The sequence below is a fragment of the Dama dama genome, chromosome 1 (assembly GCF_033118175.1).
Source record: "Dama dama isolate Ldn47 chromosome 1, ASM3311817v1, whole genome shotgun sequence".
Taxonomy (NCBI): Eukaryota; Metazoa; Chordata; class Mammalia; order Artiodactyla; family Cervidae; genus Dama; species Dama dama.
In genome coordinates this window covers 29822730-29837178 of record NC_083681.1, presented here as the reverse complement: position 1 = coordinate 29837178, position 14449 = coordinate 29822730, and the positions used below count along the sequence as shown (strand labels likewise).

At 40.7% G+C, this 14449-nt stretch overlaps 1 protein-coding gene and 1 non-coding gene across 4 annotated transcripts in view; both read right to left on the bottom strand.

Annotated features, from left to right (window-relative positions):
• Positions 1–13773, bottom strand: part of UBE4A (ubiquitination factor E4A) — a 39236-nt gene extending 25463 nt beyond the window's left edge. Inside the window, exons 1-4 of one of the 3 annotated variants that reach the window (XM_061145269.1) lie at positions 13688–13754; positions 5686–5851; positions 4775–4936; positions 131–304 (exon numbers count right to left, since the gene is read on the bottom strand). In XM_061145269.1, coding sequence (XP_061001252.1) covers positions 131–304; positions 4775–4895 — 295 coding nt within the window. In that variant the 5' untranslated portion in view covers positions 4896–4936; positions 5686–5851; positions 13688–13754. Of the gene's footprint in view, positions 1–130; positions 305–4774; positions 4937–5685; positions 5852–13687 lie in introns of those variants that run through there. The other 2 variants (XR_009693351.1, XM_061145266.1) reach the window with 2 other exon arrangements.
• Positions 2955–3087, bottom strand: LOC133064912 (small nucleolar RNA SNORA42/SNORA80 family). The gene has a single exon (XR_009694769.1). It is a non-coding gene; the product is annotated as a small nucleolar RNA SNORA42/SNORA80 family (small nucleolar RNA).
• Positions 13774–14449: the final 676 nt, after the last annotated feature.

Genomic DNA, 14449 nt, shown 5'->3' with positions numbered 1-14449 from the left:
AAACTCTGTGTTCCTGGGAGTTTGGTGGGTTTGTTTAACCATCAGATACAGTAACTTTCTAAGAGTGAATCCCTAGCCCAAGCAGGAAAGGAAGAGAAGTGAATCCATTGGCTGCAAATCTGTAACTCACTGTTGTCCAGAGTGATGAGGAAGATCCTTTGGATCATGTGATTGATGTTGAGTTGCTCACATATTTCCTGCTGTGAACGGAATGAGCGGCTGATCTCAGCCACAGAGTAATCAAATTCATCCAGGCTCTCTGACACACTATTATCTGAGTCATCTGGGCTGGCGGGGAGTTCATCTGCCAGAAAATGTAAGTCATGAACAGTTACAATCCTCTCTTGAAGAGAAAACCAAGTATACATAATAAATGTCACCAAGGGGGGGAGGTTAATTTTGGGTGTTAACTTATTAGTGAACATCTCAAGTCAGGCAACATCTTGTTTTTTTTTAATTAAGGTATCACTGACATATATTTGTTTCAGGTGTACATGACAATATTTGTATATATTGTTAAATGATCACCACAATAAATCAGGTTAACATCTGTCACGGTATGTGTGGGCATGCTAAGTCACTTTAGTTGTGTCCAACTCTTTGCGACCCCATGGACTGTGTAGCCCGTCAGGCTCCTCTGTCCATGCAATTCTGCGGACAAGAATACTGGAGTGGGTTACCATGCCCTCCCTCAGGAGATCTTTCCAACTCAGGGGCTGAACCCACGTCTCTTATGTCTCCTGCATTGGCAGGTAGGTTTTTTACCACTAGCGCCACCTGGGAAGCCCCTATGTCACCATAAATAGCTACAATTTTTTTCTTCTTGTGGTAAGAACTTTTAAGATCTATTTTCTTTGCAACATTCAAATACACATGCAATACAGTATTGTTAACTACAGGCACCATGCTGTTCACTGAATCCTTATGACTATTTTATAACTGGAAGTTTGTACCTTTTGAAACTCTTCACCCATTTTGTCACCCCCAACCCCTGCCTCTGGTAACCCCTAATCTAGTCTCTGTATCTAATAGCTTTTTTTTTTCCAATATTCCAATATAAGTGAGATCATATGGTATTTGTCTTTCTCTGACTTATTTGCCTCAGCACAATGCCCTCAAGGCCCATCTACTGTCCACCTGAATAATGCTGCAATGAACATGGGGATGCATATATCTTCTCCAATTAGTGTTTCTGTTTTCTTTGGATAAATACCCAGAGGTAGAATTGCTGGATCATATGGTAGCTTTATATTTAATTTTTTTAGGAACCTCCATGCTGATATTTTCCACAGTGGCTGAACCAACTTATAATCCCACCAACAGTGCACATGGGTGCCCTTTTCTCCACATCCTTGCCAACACCTGTTATTTCTTGTCTTTTTGATAATAACCATTCTAAGAAGCGTGTAGTGATTTTGATTTACATTGCCCCGATTAATGATGTTGAGCACTTTTTCATGCCGATGTTGACCATCTATATGTCATCTTTGGAAAAATGTTCATTCAGATCCTCTGCCCATTTTTAAATTGGATTGTTTGGGTTTTTTGCTATTGAGTTGTATCAGAAAACATCTTAAGTACAGAATTCTGAAATCACTGGTTATAAAATCTACCATATTTCAAAAACTAAGTTTTATTTTTTCTACTCATAATTAATTGTATTCCACAATGCCAAAAGTAGCAATACTATCTTCCCTACAGAATCGTAGTGAGCAAAGAATTATCTAATAGATCAACATGCCTTTAATTATATTAAATATATGGCTTTTCCCTCATTTTAAGAGAACACATTTTTCTTATTTTTAAATTTTTATTTATTTTTTGGCCGTGATGCTTGACTTGTGGGATCTTAGTTCCCTCACCAGGGATCAAACCTAGGTCCTTGGCAGTGAAAGCACAGAATCCTAACCATTGGACTACCAGGGAATTCTCTTGCTTTTTAAACTTAATCAGCACCAACACCTCTCTATTAGGACATTTATAAGCCAACCTCACTCTTTTCAATAGCTGCCCTGTATTACATTGAATGCACAAAATGTGATCTATGTAGTGACTTCTCAACTGATGGACATTTGGATTGTTTCCAATTTCTCATGATTTCAAACAACACTGTACCACATGTAACTTATTATTTTTGTGCACTTGTATGAGTACTTGTGTAGGATAAATTCATAGAAGCAGAACTGCTAGATTAAAAAGCCTGAATATTTAAAAGTTAACATATATGTACTACCAAATTACTCTCAGAAAGACTATTCTGGGATTTCCCTGGTGGTCTAGTGGCTGAGACTCCATGCTTCCAATGCAGGGGGCCAGGGTTTAATCCCTGGTTAGTGAACAAGACCCCACATTTGTTGTTTTTGTTTAGTCCCTAAGTCACGTCTGATTCTTTGTGACCCTCAAGGATGGTAGCCTGTCAGGCTCCTCTGTCCATGAGATTTCCCAGGCAAGAATACTGGACTAGGTTGCCATTTCCTTCTCTAGGAGATCCCACATGCCATAACTAAGGATCCTGTGTGCCACAGCTGGACCTCATGTAGCAAAAAAAGAAAACCAAAACTACTCTGATTTACATAGCTACGAGTATATGGAGCTTCACCAGTATTCGGTGGTAAAAAAATCCACCTACAAAGCAGGAGACTCAGGTTGGATCCCTGCGTCAGGAAGATCCCTGGGTCAGGAAGATCCCCTGGAGATCTTCTCCTGGAGAACAAAATGGCAACCCACTCTAGTAATCTTGCCTGGAAAATCCCATGGACAGAGAAGCCTAGTGGGCTACAGTCCATGGGGGGTCACAAAGAGTCAGACACAACTTGGCAACTAACAGCTGCACCAGTATATGAAAGAGTGCCTGTTTAAAGCTTCACAAACTGCACAGACTAAAAACTATCTAATTGTTGTCTTAATGGGTATTTCTCTAATTATTAGCTAGATTGGATTTTTTTTTTTTTTTCCACTGTGCAACCCACTTCAGTGCCTGCAGCCTACTGGCAGAGGCCAGGCAATGGTTTGGGGCCGCGTTTGCTCTGGCATGGGACACTATGAGAGGCCCAGGGGGACGAGCCTGCCATAAATCCAAACCCATGCATTAGACTGGATTTTTTAAAGTAATTTGAGTATATATAAACTGTCCCCATTTTCTTATTGATAGAATCTTTTTACTTTTTTATAAAGCAACTTAAAAGAGAGCTTCTCAGAATGGCACTGATGCTGAAGGGGTGTATATGCAGTGTTGCTCACTAAAAGCCACATGCAAGCCTGTATCTGCTTTTTCCCTCTGATGATAAAATGGTTACTCTGAAAGTCCGGGCAAAATTCTCAGACGCAAGAGTTGCTTCAGTGTGGTGAACTGAGCAAAAGTGAAGCTCAATATAGGAGGTCAAAGGTTTTCTTAGAGTACTAACTGCTGGAGGAAAACAGGTTAGACCTGGTGACCTGGCAAACTCAGTGTAAACAAACTAAGATGATGAGGTGCCAAAATAGTAACAGAAGGGCATGCACCTGACTTGTTCCCACTGCAATGCTTCCAATCCTCGCTAGCCTCACATCTGTTTATGGCCAGAAGGATGAGTGTTCAGTTGCTCTATTCCTATACCATCAAGGTCTCCTCTGAATTCCAAGAGTGACAGGTGCTAATTAGCAAAATTTCCCTCAACCACATACTTAAAAATTTGTTTTCATTTCCTTTCCTCATTTCAATTCCTCACTCTTCATCTCCTACAATCTCCTAATCCAAGGGTTCCCATTTTGAGCCTGTATTTTAGAAATCTGGGAAAGTTTTCAGAGACTGAGACTCAGAGCTGCCTCTTCCCATCACGTTAAAAAGGTCAGCATTCCATGTATTTCTTTTGTTTCATCCACCTCTGTTTACTACTCATCTGTCTTGCTCTTACTCCCTTTTTATTCAATCCTAATCAGAGAGTAAGGCCATATGTACACAGAAGTGTACATATCTGAACACTTCTGAAATAAACAAAATAAAGGCAAAGTATAAATGTTTCTCCTTTCCTAAAAATAAAAACACCATTATTTTTTTTGGAGGGAGGAGAAAGGGAGCAATTTCTGGCCTGAAAGTTTGTGCATACCCTCAGAAAACTAATATATTTGGGAAACAGCATCCTAATTCTTCTAGTTCATATGTTACCTATGGGGAGGAAGCTAGACTTGATCTTTATTTTGATCCCAGATGAGGAAAATCACTTTTCTGATTAGTGAGATATTGTCCTAATTTTCTTCTCATGAAGGGTAAGGATCAGATTTTCCTAGAAGTCTGTTCTAAAAGCAGTAAGCTATTAAAGTGTAATGAAAGAAGCATTTTGCTTGAGATAAGACTCTGAAGCACTGGGCTTAAGGATAAATCTCATTTCTCTACAGGCTAGAAAGCTCTAAGTCTTCCTTTAACACACCTGCTGTCTACAGCTGCATGTGACTTGTTTTCCACACCTACAACTATAATCTCAGTTTCCTATGTTAAAACATTTTAGCATCTTTGTTAACTATCTTTCACTAGGTGATCTGTAAAGTAAGAAAGCTTGACAGCTTTGGGAGCATGATGGGCATCTGTTACTCCAGAACCACCTGTTCTCTGGTCTTTTTAAGCCAAGGATAGGACAGGGAGAAGTCCCCCAAACCAAACAAACAAAAAATATGAACAAAATACCAACTTCTGCCCTAAATATAAGTTCTAGTTGCAATTAACAACCCGAAGAATACTTAATTTGGGAAGACCCCATTCTAGGTCATCTCATCCACTGCTATTGGCTCCTCCACTTACCAGATTGCTGCTTCAGCTGCTCTTTTTGGATTGCTGCAAACTGTTTGGCATCAGCCAAGGAGCCAAAAAGAGCAGCAAAGGGGTTACTTGAGATGTTGTTGTTATTCTCCTGGTCTGTCATTTCACTTTAAAGTATCCTCCATCCAGACCTAGGGGGAGGGGCTATAGAGAGGACAGGTATTAAGACGTGGAAGGGCAGATAACACAACAGTTGTGATAAAATCATAGCTGTTTCTTTTCCCATTCCTTGACTATGGTACATTTTAAAAGGCTTTGGGTAAGACTTGCCAACTTTTGTTCCGAGATTCAAGGCATTTTTGGCAAAATGGTTACAAACCGACCAACTGGACAAGCTGGCCTGATTTGGGGGTGGCTAAAACCAAGAAACCTAAAAGATGCATTTATCTGTTGACATGTTCTATTTGCTATACCTTTTTTAAAAAAATAGGTTAAATAGAGAGTATTATTAAAATCAGAGAGGAAACTGAGCTACTAGTTGTAACAACAATGCAGCACTTAAACATGACAAAAACTATGGATTTCCCATAAATCTCTAACTGGTTGACTAGTTCTCATTCAGCATGAGCATAAAGTGCTGCTTGTGCTTGCTCTGGCTTCTGTGACTTAAGGGTTGGAGCCAGGAACTCCTCAGCTACACAGAAACTAAATGGAAGCCTGTATGTCAGAGGTGGAATTGCAAGCCAGGATAGGAATCAGATTAGGAGCATACCATGGGTTTTAAATCTCTATTAAGCAATCCATCTCTACTTCCTGGCTTATGACTACTGATGTTTCTTCCTCCAAGAACTAAATGGTCTTTACTTAATTTTACATTTAATCTTCCGTTTATCTGGTTTTTACAATACTGAAGAAATACAATTCCTGCTGTGTAGTATGAAATAGATATATACCTCAAAGGTATTTAGAGGAGCTGACTGAGCCTGCATTTGCACTCTTCTGATAACATTTCCTCATCCAAGCGCCAAGGGGACTCAAGGGTATAACGGGATGAGCAGAGCTCCCTGAAAGGCTTTCTCCCTTTTTGAAATTTTAAGGCCACAGCATAGAAATACAACCCTGAAAAGGGTGACAAGAGACAAAGGGTATGAATATTCTGCTTACGAGGATGCTGAACTGATACAAGGACAGAGGTTCTTAGAAGGAGTGGGGTCAGGGATACAAGGCAGGAGGAAAAAAGGTTTACCTTTAACTGAGGTAAGACTCCTTATGGAATCACACTAACAAAAGCTAATACAAGTCGGAAAACTTACTCTTTTTTGGAGAGAGACTATAACACTTTTGACAGTTCTGAGGCATCTCTACCTGTTGCTTCGTGCTCCTCAGTTGAGCTTTCTGCCTAAAAGCTAATGGTTACTGAGCTGTAATGACAGTCTAGTCTCGTCTCAGCATGCTGCTGGCCTTGACTACTTCAAAGAACTGAAAGGTTAGATGTTGCTCTATGTATTTTACTTTTTATTACGTATAGTTTAATTGAGCTTAATCATACAAAAAAGAAAGATAGCATACTTAAAGTTGCAATTAACAATCCTTGCGAGATCTTTCCTTCTCTTTAAACACTGCAATGTTGCTCAGTTGCTAGGTTGTGTCTGACTCTGTGACTCCAGGGACTGCAGCACACCAGGCTTGCCTGTCCATCACTATCTCCCGGTGTTTGCTCAAACTCATGTCCATTGATTCCGTGATGCCATCCATCCAGATCGTCCTCTGTTGCCCCCTCATCCTCCTGTTCTTAATCTTTCCCAGTAATAGGGTGTTTTCTAATGAGTTGATTCTTTCCATCAGGTGGCCAAAGTATTGGAGTTTCAGCTTCAGCATCAGCCCTTCCAATGAAAATTAAGGGATGATCTCCTTTGAGATTGCCTGGATTATCTGCCTGCTCTCCAAGGGACTCTCAAGAGTCTTCTCCAGCACCACAGTTTGAAAACATCAATTCTTTGGTGCTCAGCCTTCTTTATAGTCTAACTCTCACATCCATACATTGCTACTGGAATAACCACAGCTTTGAATATATGGACCTTTGTCAGCAAAGTGATATCTCTGCTTTTTAATATGCTCTCTAGTTTTGTCATAGTTTTTCTTCCAAGGAGCAAGTGTCTTTTAATTTCATGGCTGCAGTCACCATCTGCAGTGATTTTGGAGCCCAGGAAAATAAAATCTGTCACTGTTTCCAAATTTCCCTCATCTATTCGCCATGAAGTGATGGGATCAGATGCCATGATCTTCGTTTTTTGAATGTTGTTTTAAGCCAGCTTTTTTACCCTTCTTGTTCACCTTAATCAAGACACTCAATTCCTCTTTGCTTTCTGCCATTAGGGTGGTGTCATCTGCATATCTGAGGTTCCTGATATTTCTCCTGGCAATCTTGATTCCAGCTTGTGCTTCATCCAGCCTGGCATTTCCCATGATGTACTCTGAATAGCAGTAAAATAAGCAGGGTGAAAATATACAGCTTTGACATACTCCTTTCCCAATTTTGAACCAGTCCTTTGTTCCACATCCAGTTCTGTTACTTCTTGACCTGCACACAGGTTTTGCAGGAGGCAGGTAAGGTGGTCTGGTATTCCCATCTCTTGAGTTTTCCGCAGTTTGTTGTGATCTACACAAAGGCTTTAGCACAGTCAATGAAGCAGATGTTTTTCTGGAATGCCCTTGCTTCTTCTATGATCCAAAGCAAGCTGGCGATTTGATCTGTTTCCTATGCCTTTTCTAAATCCAGCTTGTACTTCTGGAAGTTCTCAGTTCACGTACTGTTGAAGCCTAGCTTGAAGGATTTGAGCATTACCTTGCTAGCATGTGAAATGAGCGCAAATGTATGGTAGTTTGAACATTCTTTGGCATTGCCCTTACTTATTTCCCTTAATTCATGTAGAAGCACCAAGAATTGTGTCAGTTAGCTGACCACCACCCTACCTCTATCCTGAGGTACCGAGAGGAATGCAAAAAGTGTAGTCTGTCTCCAAATATTTGGAGACAGATATCTTTATTTTTCTGTCTCCAAAATATCAATTTCTTTTTTCAACATGACACCCCCAGTTTTCCTTTGGGGATCCACTCTGCTCCCAGTCCATGTGTTCAGAAGGGATGACCTCACCCACTAGCTCTAGGAATGGGCATATGAATCTGGCTTGGCCAAAAAGAATACAGAATTCTCTAGCCAAAGGGACTGATTCAGGAGTGGGCAATGATTCTCTAGCAAGGCCTATTATTAGATTGGTGCAAACGTAATTGCGGTTTCAGACCATGAATTTTGTGTGTGTATCATTATAACTAGGCTCTAATAACATCTTTATTAATCAAAATAGGAACCATTACAATCAACACATTTTTGCCAACAAGAAATAAATTTGTTTGTTCCTGTGGCATAAATGCTTCAGGATTCGATGAACTCTTGGAAAGCACTTTCTGCATCCTGCAGGTTGTGGAAGTGTTTTCCTTGCAAAAAGTTGTCGATATGCTTGAAGAAGTGCGAGTAGGTTGGTGTGAGGTCAGATGAATATGGTGGATGAGGCAAAACTTCTTGCACTGTTGATGGGAATGTAAATTGATACAGCTACTACAGAAGATGGTATGGAGATTCCTTAAAAAACTAGGAATAAAACCACCCTATGACCCAGCAATCCCACTCCTAGGCATATACCCTGAGGAAATCAAAATGGAAAAAGACACATGTACCCCAATGTTCACTGCACTATTTACAATAGCTAGAACATGAAAGCAACCTAGATGTCCATTGACAGATGAATGTATAAAGAAGTTGTGATATATACACACAATGGACTATTTCTCAGCCATAAAAAGGAACACATTTAAGTCAGTTCTAATGAGGTGAATGAACCTAGAGCCTATTATACAGAGTGAAGTCAGAAAAAGAAAGATAAATATTGTATACTAATGTGTATATATGGAATCTAGAAGGATGGTACTGAAGAATTTATTTGCAGGGCAGCAATGGAGAAACAGACATAGAGAACAGACTTATGGACATGGGGAGCGGGGAGGAGAGAGTAACATGGAAACTTACATCACCATATGTAAAACAGACAGCCAACGGGCATTTGCTGTGTGGCTCAGGGAACTCAAACAGGGGCTCTACATCAACCTAGAGGGGCGGGGTGGGGAGGGAGATGGGAGGGAGGTTCAAGAGGGAGGGGACATATGTATACCTATGGCTGATTCACGTTAAGGTTTGACAGAAAACAGCAAAATTCTGTAAAGCAATTATCAGTCAATTAAAAAAAAAAAACTTCATAGCCCAATTCATTTAACTTTCAAATCGTTGGTTATGTGATGTGTTGTTGGGCGCTGTTGTGGAGAATTGGGCCCTTTCTGTTGACCAATGCCAGCTGCAGTCATTGCAGGTTTTGATGCATCTCATCGATCTGCTGAGCATACTTCTCAGATGTAATGGTTTCTCCAGAATTCAGAAAGCTGTAGTGGATCAGGCTGGCAGCAGACCACCAAACAGTGACCATGACCTTTTTTTCGGTGCAGGTTTGGCTTTGGGGAGTGCTCTGGAGCTTCTTCTCAGTGCAACCCCTGAGTTGGCTGTCACTGGTTGTCGTATAAAATCTACTTTTTGTTGCATGTCACAATCTGATCGAGAAATGGTTTGTTGTTGTTGCACAGAATAAGAGAAGACGACATTTCAAAAGGACGGCTTTTTGGATTTGTGGTCAGCTCATGAGGCACCTACTTATCGAGCCTTTTCAACTTTCCAATTTGTTTCAAATGTCGAATGACCACAGAATGGTCAGCACTGAGCTCTTTGGCAACTTCTTAAAACATGTAGTTGTAAGAGGATCAGCTTTGATGATCTTCTCAATAGGCTGCTGTCAACTTCCGACAGCTGGCCACTACGCTCACCTTCAAGGCTCTCAACTCCTTTGCAAAACTTGAACCACCACTGCATTGTACGTTCGTTAGTTCCTGGGCCAAATGAGTTTCATGTTTCGAGTTGTCTCCACTGCTTTACGACCCATATTGAACTCGCGTAAGAAAATCGCTCGAATTTGCTTTTGTCTAACATCATTTACATAGTCTAAAATAAATATAAATAGCAAGTAATAAGTCATTAGCAAAAAAATTAAGGGAGAAATGCACATTAAAATGATGTATAACATAACCATATTTAAGAATGTATTCCAATATCAAATGGTAAACTTCAACAATGCAGAAACCACAATTATTTTTGCACCAACCTAAAAGAATCAATGAACACTAGCTTCAGGCCTTTGGCTAAATCAACAGAAAAGGGAGCTCTTTCTTTTTTTTCCTGCTTAGGTTGCTAGGCTGGTAAGACAGGAACCTGGAGCTGCCGTCTTCCCACCATTTAGAGAAAGCCTAGCCTAAAACTAAACCAACATGCAGGAAAAGACATGTAAGATGGAAAGAGAGCGTTCTCAGGTATAAAAAAGCCATTAGATTTCCCTACACTGTGGGAGCCAGTTCAAATAGGTTTTTAAAAATACAACTGAAAAGAGTTCAGATTAGTACAAAGGAGATGCATCACCTGCACCATCTATGTAGAAAGGAAGGAAATCAAAAGCCAAGAATTAGAATGTAGGACACATACGGGCTCTAAAACTATGAAGAGACATAAAGAGGATTTATCATCATAAATGGCATTATTTCCTCCTTTCTCAATAATACACTGTCACATTACATAAAGCTAGCTTAAGACTTCCCTGGTAACCCAGTGGTTAGGACTTCACCTCCCAATGCAGGGTGTGTAGGTTCAATTCCTTGTCCTCCCTGGTCCAGGAGCTAAGATCCCACATGCCTCACAGTAAAAAACAAACAAAAACCAAAATAATGATTTTTATTTTTCTAGTCTCCCTTGTAGATGTGAGTGACCAATGAATGGAAAGCAGATAGAACTCATTAGGTGTGTTTTCTAGGAATACTCTTTAAAGGTGCTGCTTCAATTAGTTCTTTCTCAAAGAACTGAGAAAGGTACTGACAGTTATTTTGCATCACAGGAAAACTTCACATCAGAATGCATGATGCCATGGGGACGGTGGCGTGGAAAAGATAGACAGAACTTGGGTCCGTGATGACTGTGTAGCTGCCACACCAGCCCTGGGCAACTTTTCCTCTTTTTTTCAGAGAATTAAACTCTTTTTTTTTCTTTAAAATTTGCACTTGCCCTTACAGAGTTTGTTAACTCCACGAAAGAAGAGAGGATCTCTCAGTCTTATAGCTCACAAACTTGGCTGCTTTTTGGAAGTACCTGGTGAGCTTTGCTTTTAAAAATGTTAAGATTTGGACCCCACTTACAGTGTCCGAATTCATTGATTTAGGGTACAGCTTGGGCGCTGGAATTTGTAAAAGCTGCCCTGGTGATTCTAACGTGCGGCTAATTTGGTGACCCAGTGCAGAAGTTCGCGATTTGATCCCAAGCACTGGGCCCTGGCTTGTGACGGTCAGGATTCGGTGACCGACTCAAAAACCAAAATATAAAACAGAAGCAATATTGCAACGAATTCCATAAAGACTTAAAAAAAAAAAATGGTCCACAAAAAGTTAGCTTCCCACAACATTTTATCTATATCAACAGGACTTACAACTTTCTACATTGTATTCCTAATGTAGATCTTCTTTCTTACTAGAAGGTAAGCAATCTGAGTATAGGCTCATATCTAATTATTTTTTTCTTGTGTCTGGTATATTCCATAAACACAAAATCCCAAACATGCATCAAATGAGTCAATATTACATATAATTATTCCTGACCTTCTTGTAATCAATAGCAGCAGCCATAATCCTACTTTAAGGTAAGGGTTTTACTGTTTGTCCTAGGTTGCAGTGGAAGGTCAAGGTATCAGGCCAGACACTTGTGGCCCTTTGGTAGCTCAGAATGTGTAGAACAGAGAATGGAAATAAATCTCTGTTGTCATCCATGATGAAAGACGAAAAGGGCTTAGACTACCTCACTAAGCTCATCTTTCTCATATGTACTTCAAATCTGTGCAACAACTATTTTCATGGAAAAAGAGCTAACTGTGCAACCAGGAAAGTTTTACACAAAAAGGAAGGACTGATCATTTGATGGAACCTTTGTAGGGATGTCAGTTTAGACTTGGTCAAGGATTTCACAAATGTAAAAAGAGCACCCAGATGTGACCCACTCCAAAAGAAAGGTCTGATAAAGTGGAACCTTGATATTCTGTTTAATATTCAATATCACTGGGAATTTATAATCTCCTTTCAACTACCATACAAAGATAAAGCACTATCCTGTCGTCAGCCTTTGGCATGACACATCTACCAATTCTTAGAAGTTTTTGGATTTGATTTTAAAAATGCATCCTCTTTATTTATTTATTTACTTTTGGCCATGAGGCTTGCAGGATCTTAATTCTCCAACCAGGGATTGAATCTGGGCCCTTGGCAATGAAAGTGCAGAGTCCTAACCACTGGACTGCCAGGGAATTCCCCCAATACATCCCCTTTAAAAACACATTTCTAAAAAAAATAAATAAATAAAAAATAAAAACACATTTCTGATAGATGTGCTGCAAGGCTCTACATTTATAAAAGTTGTCTACCTCCAGTCCTATATAATCTTCTTGCCCTCCCCTGAGTTAATCTTTTGTTTATAAAGAATATGGCTAATTCTCTTAAGGGGGAACTGTCAGGCTTTAAAGAGATGACTACATAAATGTTTTAACATCAAATTTGGTATTGCTTTTAAACAGAAATACTTGCAATACTTCACAAAAATGAGACTGTCAAAATCAAGCTTTATTAAATCATACTCCACAAGGTTTCTTTCCTGGTGAGTAATACGTGTGTGTGCATGTACCCGCAAGGTTGCCCAGCTGTGTCTCACTCTGTACCCCATGGTCTGTAGCCCACCCGGATCCTCTGTCCATGGAATTTTCCAGGCAAGAATACTGGAGTGGGTTGCCACGTCCTACTCCAGAGGACCTTCCCAATGCACGGATGGAACCCAAGTCTCCTGAGCCTGCCTGCATTAGCAGGTGGATTCTCTACCACAGCACCACTTGGGAAGCCCTGAGTAATACATAGATCAAACCGGAAAAGAAATTTAAAAAATGATTTCACTGTTACATGCTCCACCCAATAATCCTTTCAGGCCTCTATGTGTCAACAGATCCTTCCATTACATCAAGCTAGAAGGATCTCATCAAGTCGCAAAGCAGACAGCATTCCTTCCTGGGTCCCATTTTATCTGAGGAGGGCTCCCATGTGAGACCAAAACAGCCTACAGCAGTGAGACTGAACATACATATCCTTGTTCTTGGAGTGAAAAGCTGATTCCAAAGAGAATACCCATCAAATATAAGCTTCTGAGATCGGTTACTTAATTTTAGAAGTGTCCTCTAAACCCAAATGCTGAGGGAGCAAGAAGCAGAGTAACAGCAGAGTTTTGAGGGGTGAATGATCACTTGCCTTACCAAATGTCAACACCTTGCCATATGGATTCAACTGGTTTGACTCCAGGGACCCAAGTTTAATTTTCTCTTCTTTGGCACCAGGGTATCTGTTGTCTACTCTTTATATTTTATCCTCCCAGGTTCCATAAGGGATTCGCGGCGCACAGGGAGACCTACCCACTAGACACACGTTCTAGAAAAAGAAAGCCAAAGATAATGCAAGGCCAGGATTCTGGTCTTTTCCAGGAGGAAAATAGCCTTTTCCATTGTCATTCGACAATGAGGGGCAGAAATGCCAGAAACAGGAGCACTGTAAGGGGTTCCCAAACCAGACAGGGTCAAAGTTCATGAAGGAGATCCAGTGTTCAGAAAAGAGCAGGAGAATTTGTAGGAAGTAAAAATGTAGAGATTTGGACTGGCATCCGACTAGAAGAAAAAAAAACCTCACTGCAGACTCAACGATCCCCTCCCCTCCAGCTATATGCTCTCTTACCAGAGCCTGAAAGGCCAGCAGCGACGACACGACAGAGTCTCAGTGGCCGAAGAGCTCCCACTTCCGATTCAGCAAGGCAACCGGATCTGACGTCACGACTAGGCGCCAAACCTTGTGGAATCTCATCAGGGCGCCGGAAGTTGGGTGTGTCCCCTGCTCAGGGAGCGAGCGCGCAAACATTCCCACAGCGCATGCACTAACTGGCTGCGACAGGGCGGAAGTGGCCGGAAGCGGCCTTGGGTTTGGTTGTGTTGGGGGCGGGTAGCGTTGAGCTGGGAGAGGGGTGTTTCGGAGCTCGGTAGGAGTAAACGGGCATGGGAAACCTATGTATGGGCAATATCTATGAGTTGTTGAACCCTGGCACTGCTAAGGCTCCTACGGACTTCTGCTTTCTATTTTTCCCACCGATGTTCCTTACTGAAACAGCTTCTGTGATTCTTCATAGATCATTTTTGTCTGTGAAACAACAGTAGCATTAACAATAACTGAAACTTGTGAGCTGTTATTAGGTGCCAGGCAGTGTGTTCAAATATGCTGTCTTTCATTGGGTTGCAGTTTTCTTGTTTGTCAGGTGAAGAGGATGCAGATCCTCAAGGGTACTCTGAAGTTACACAGAGGCAAACAGTGGAGCATACTTTTCAAGTGCAAGTGAAAAGACAATACCTAGAGTGATGGAAAGTATTTGTAAATCACATTACTGATTTAAAAAATTATATCCAGTTATATTAAAAAGTCTGTAACTCGACAATAAAACCTCAAACA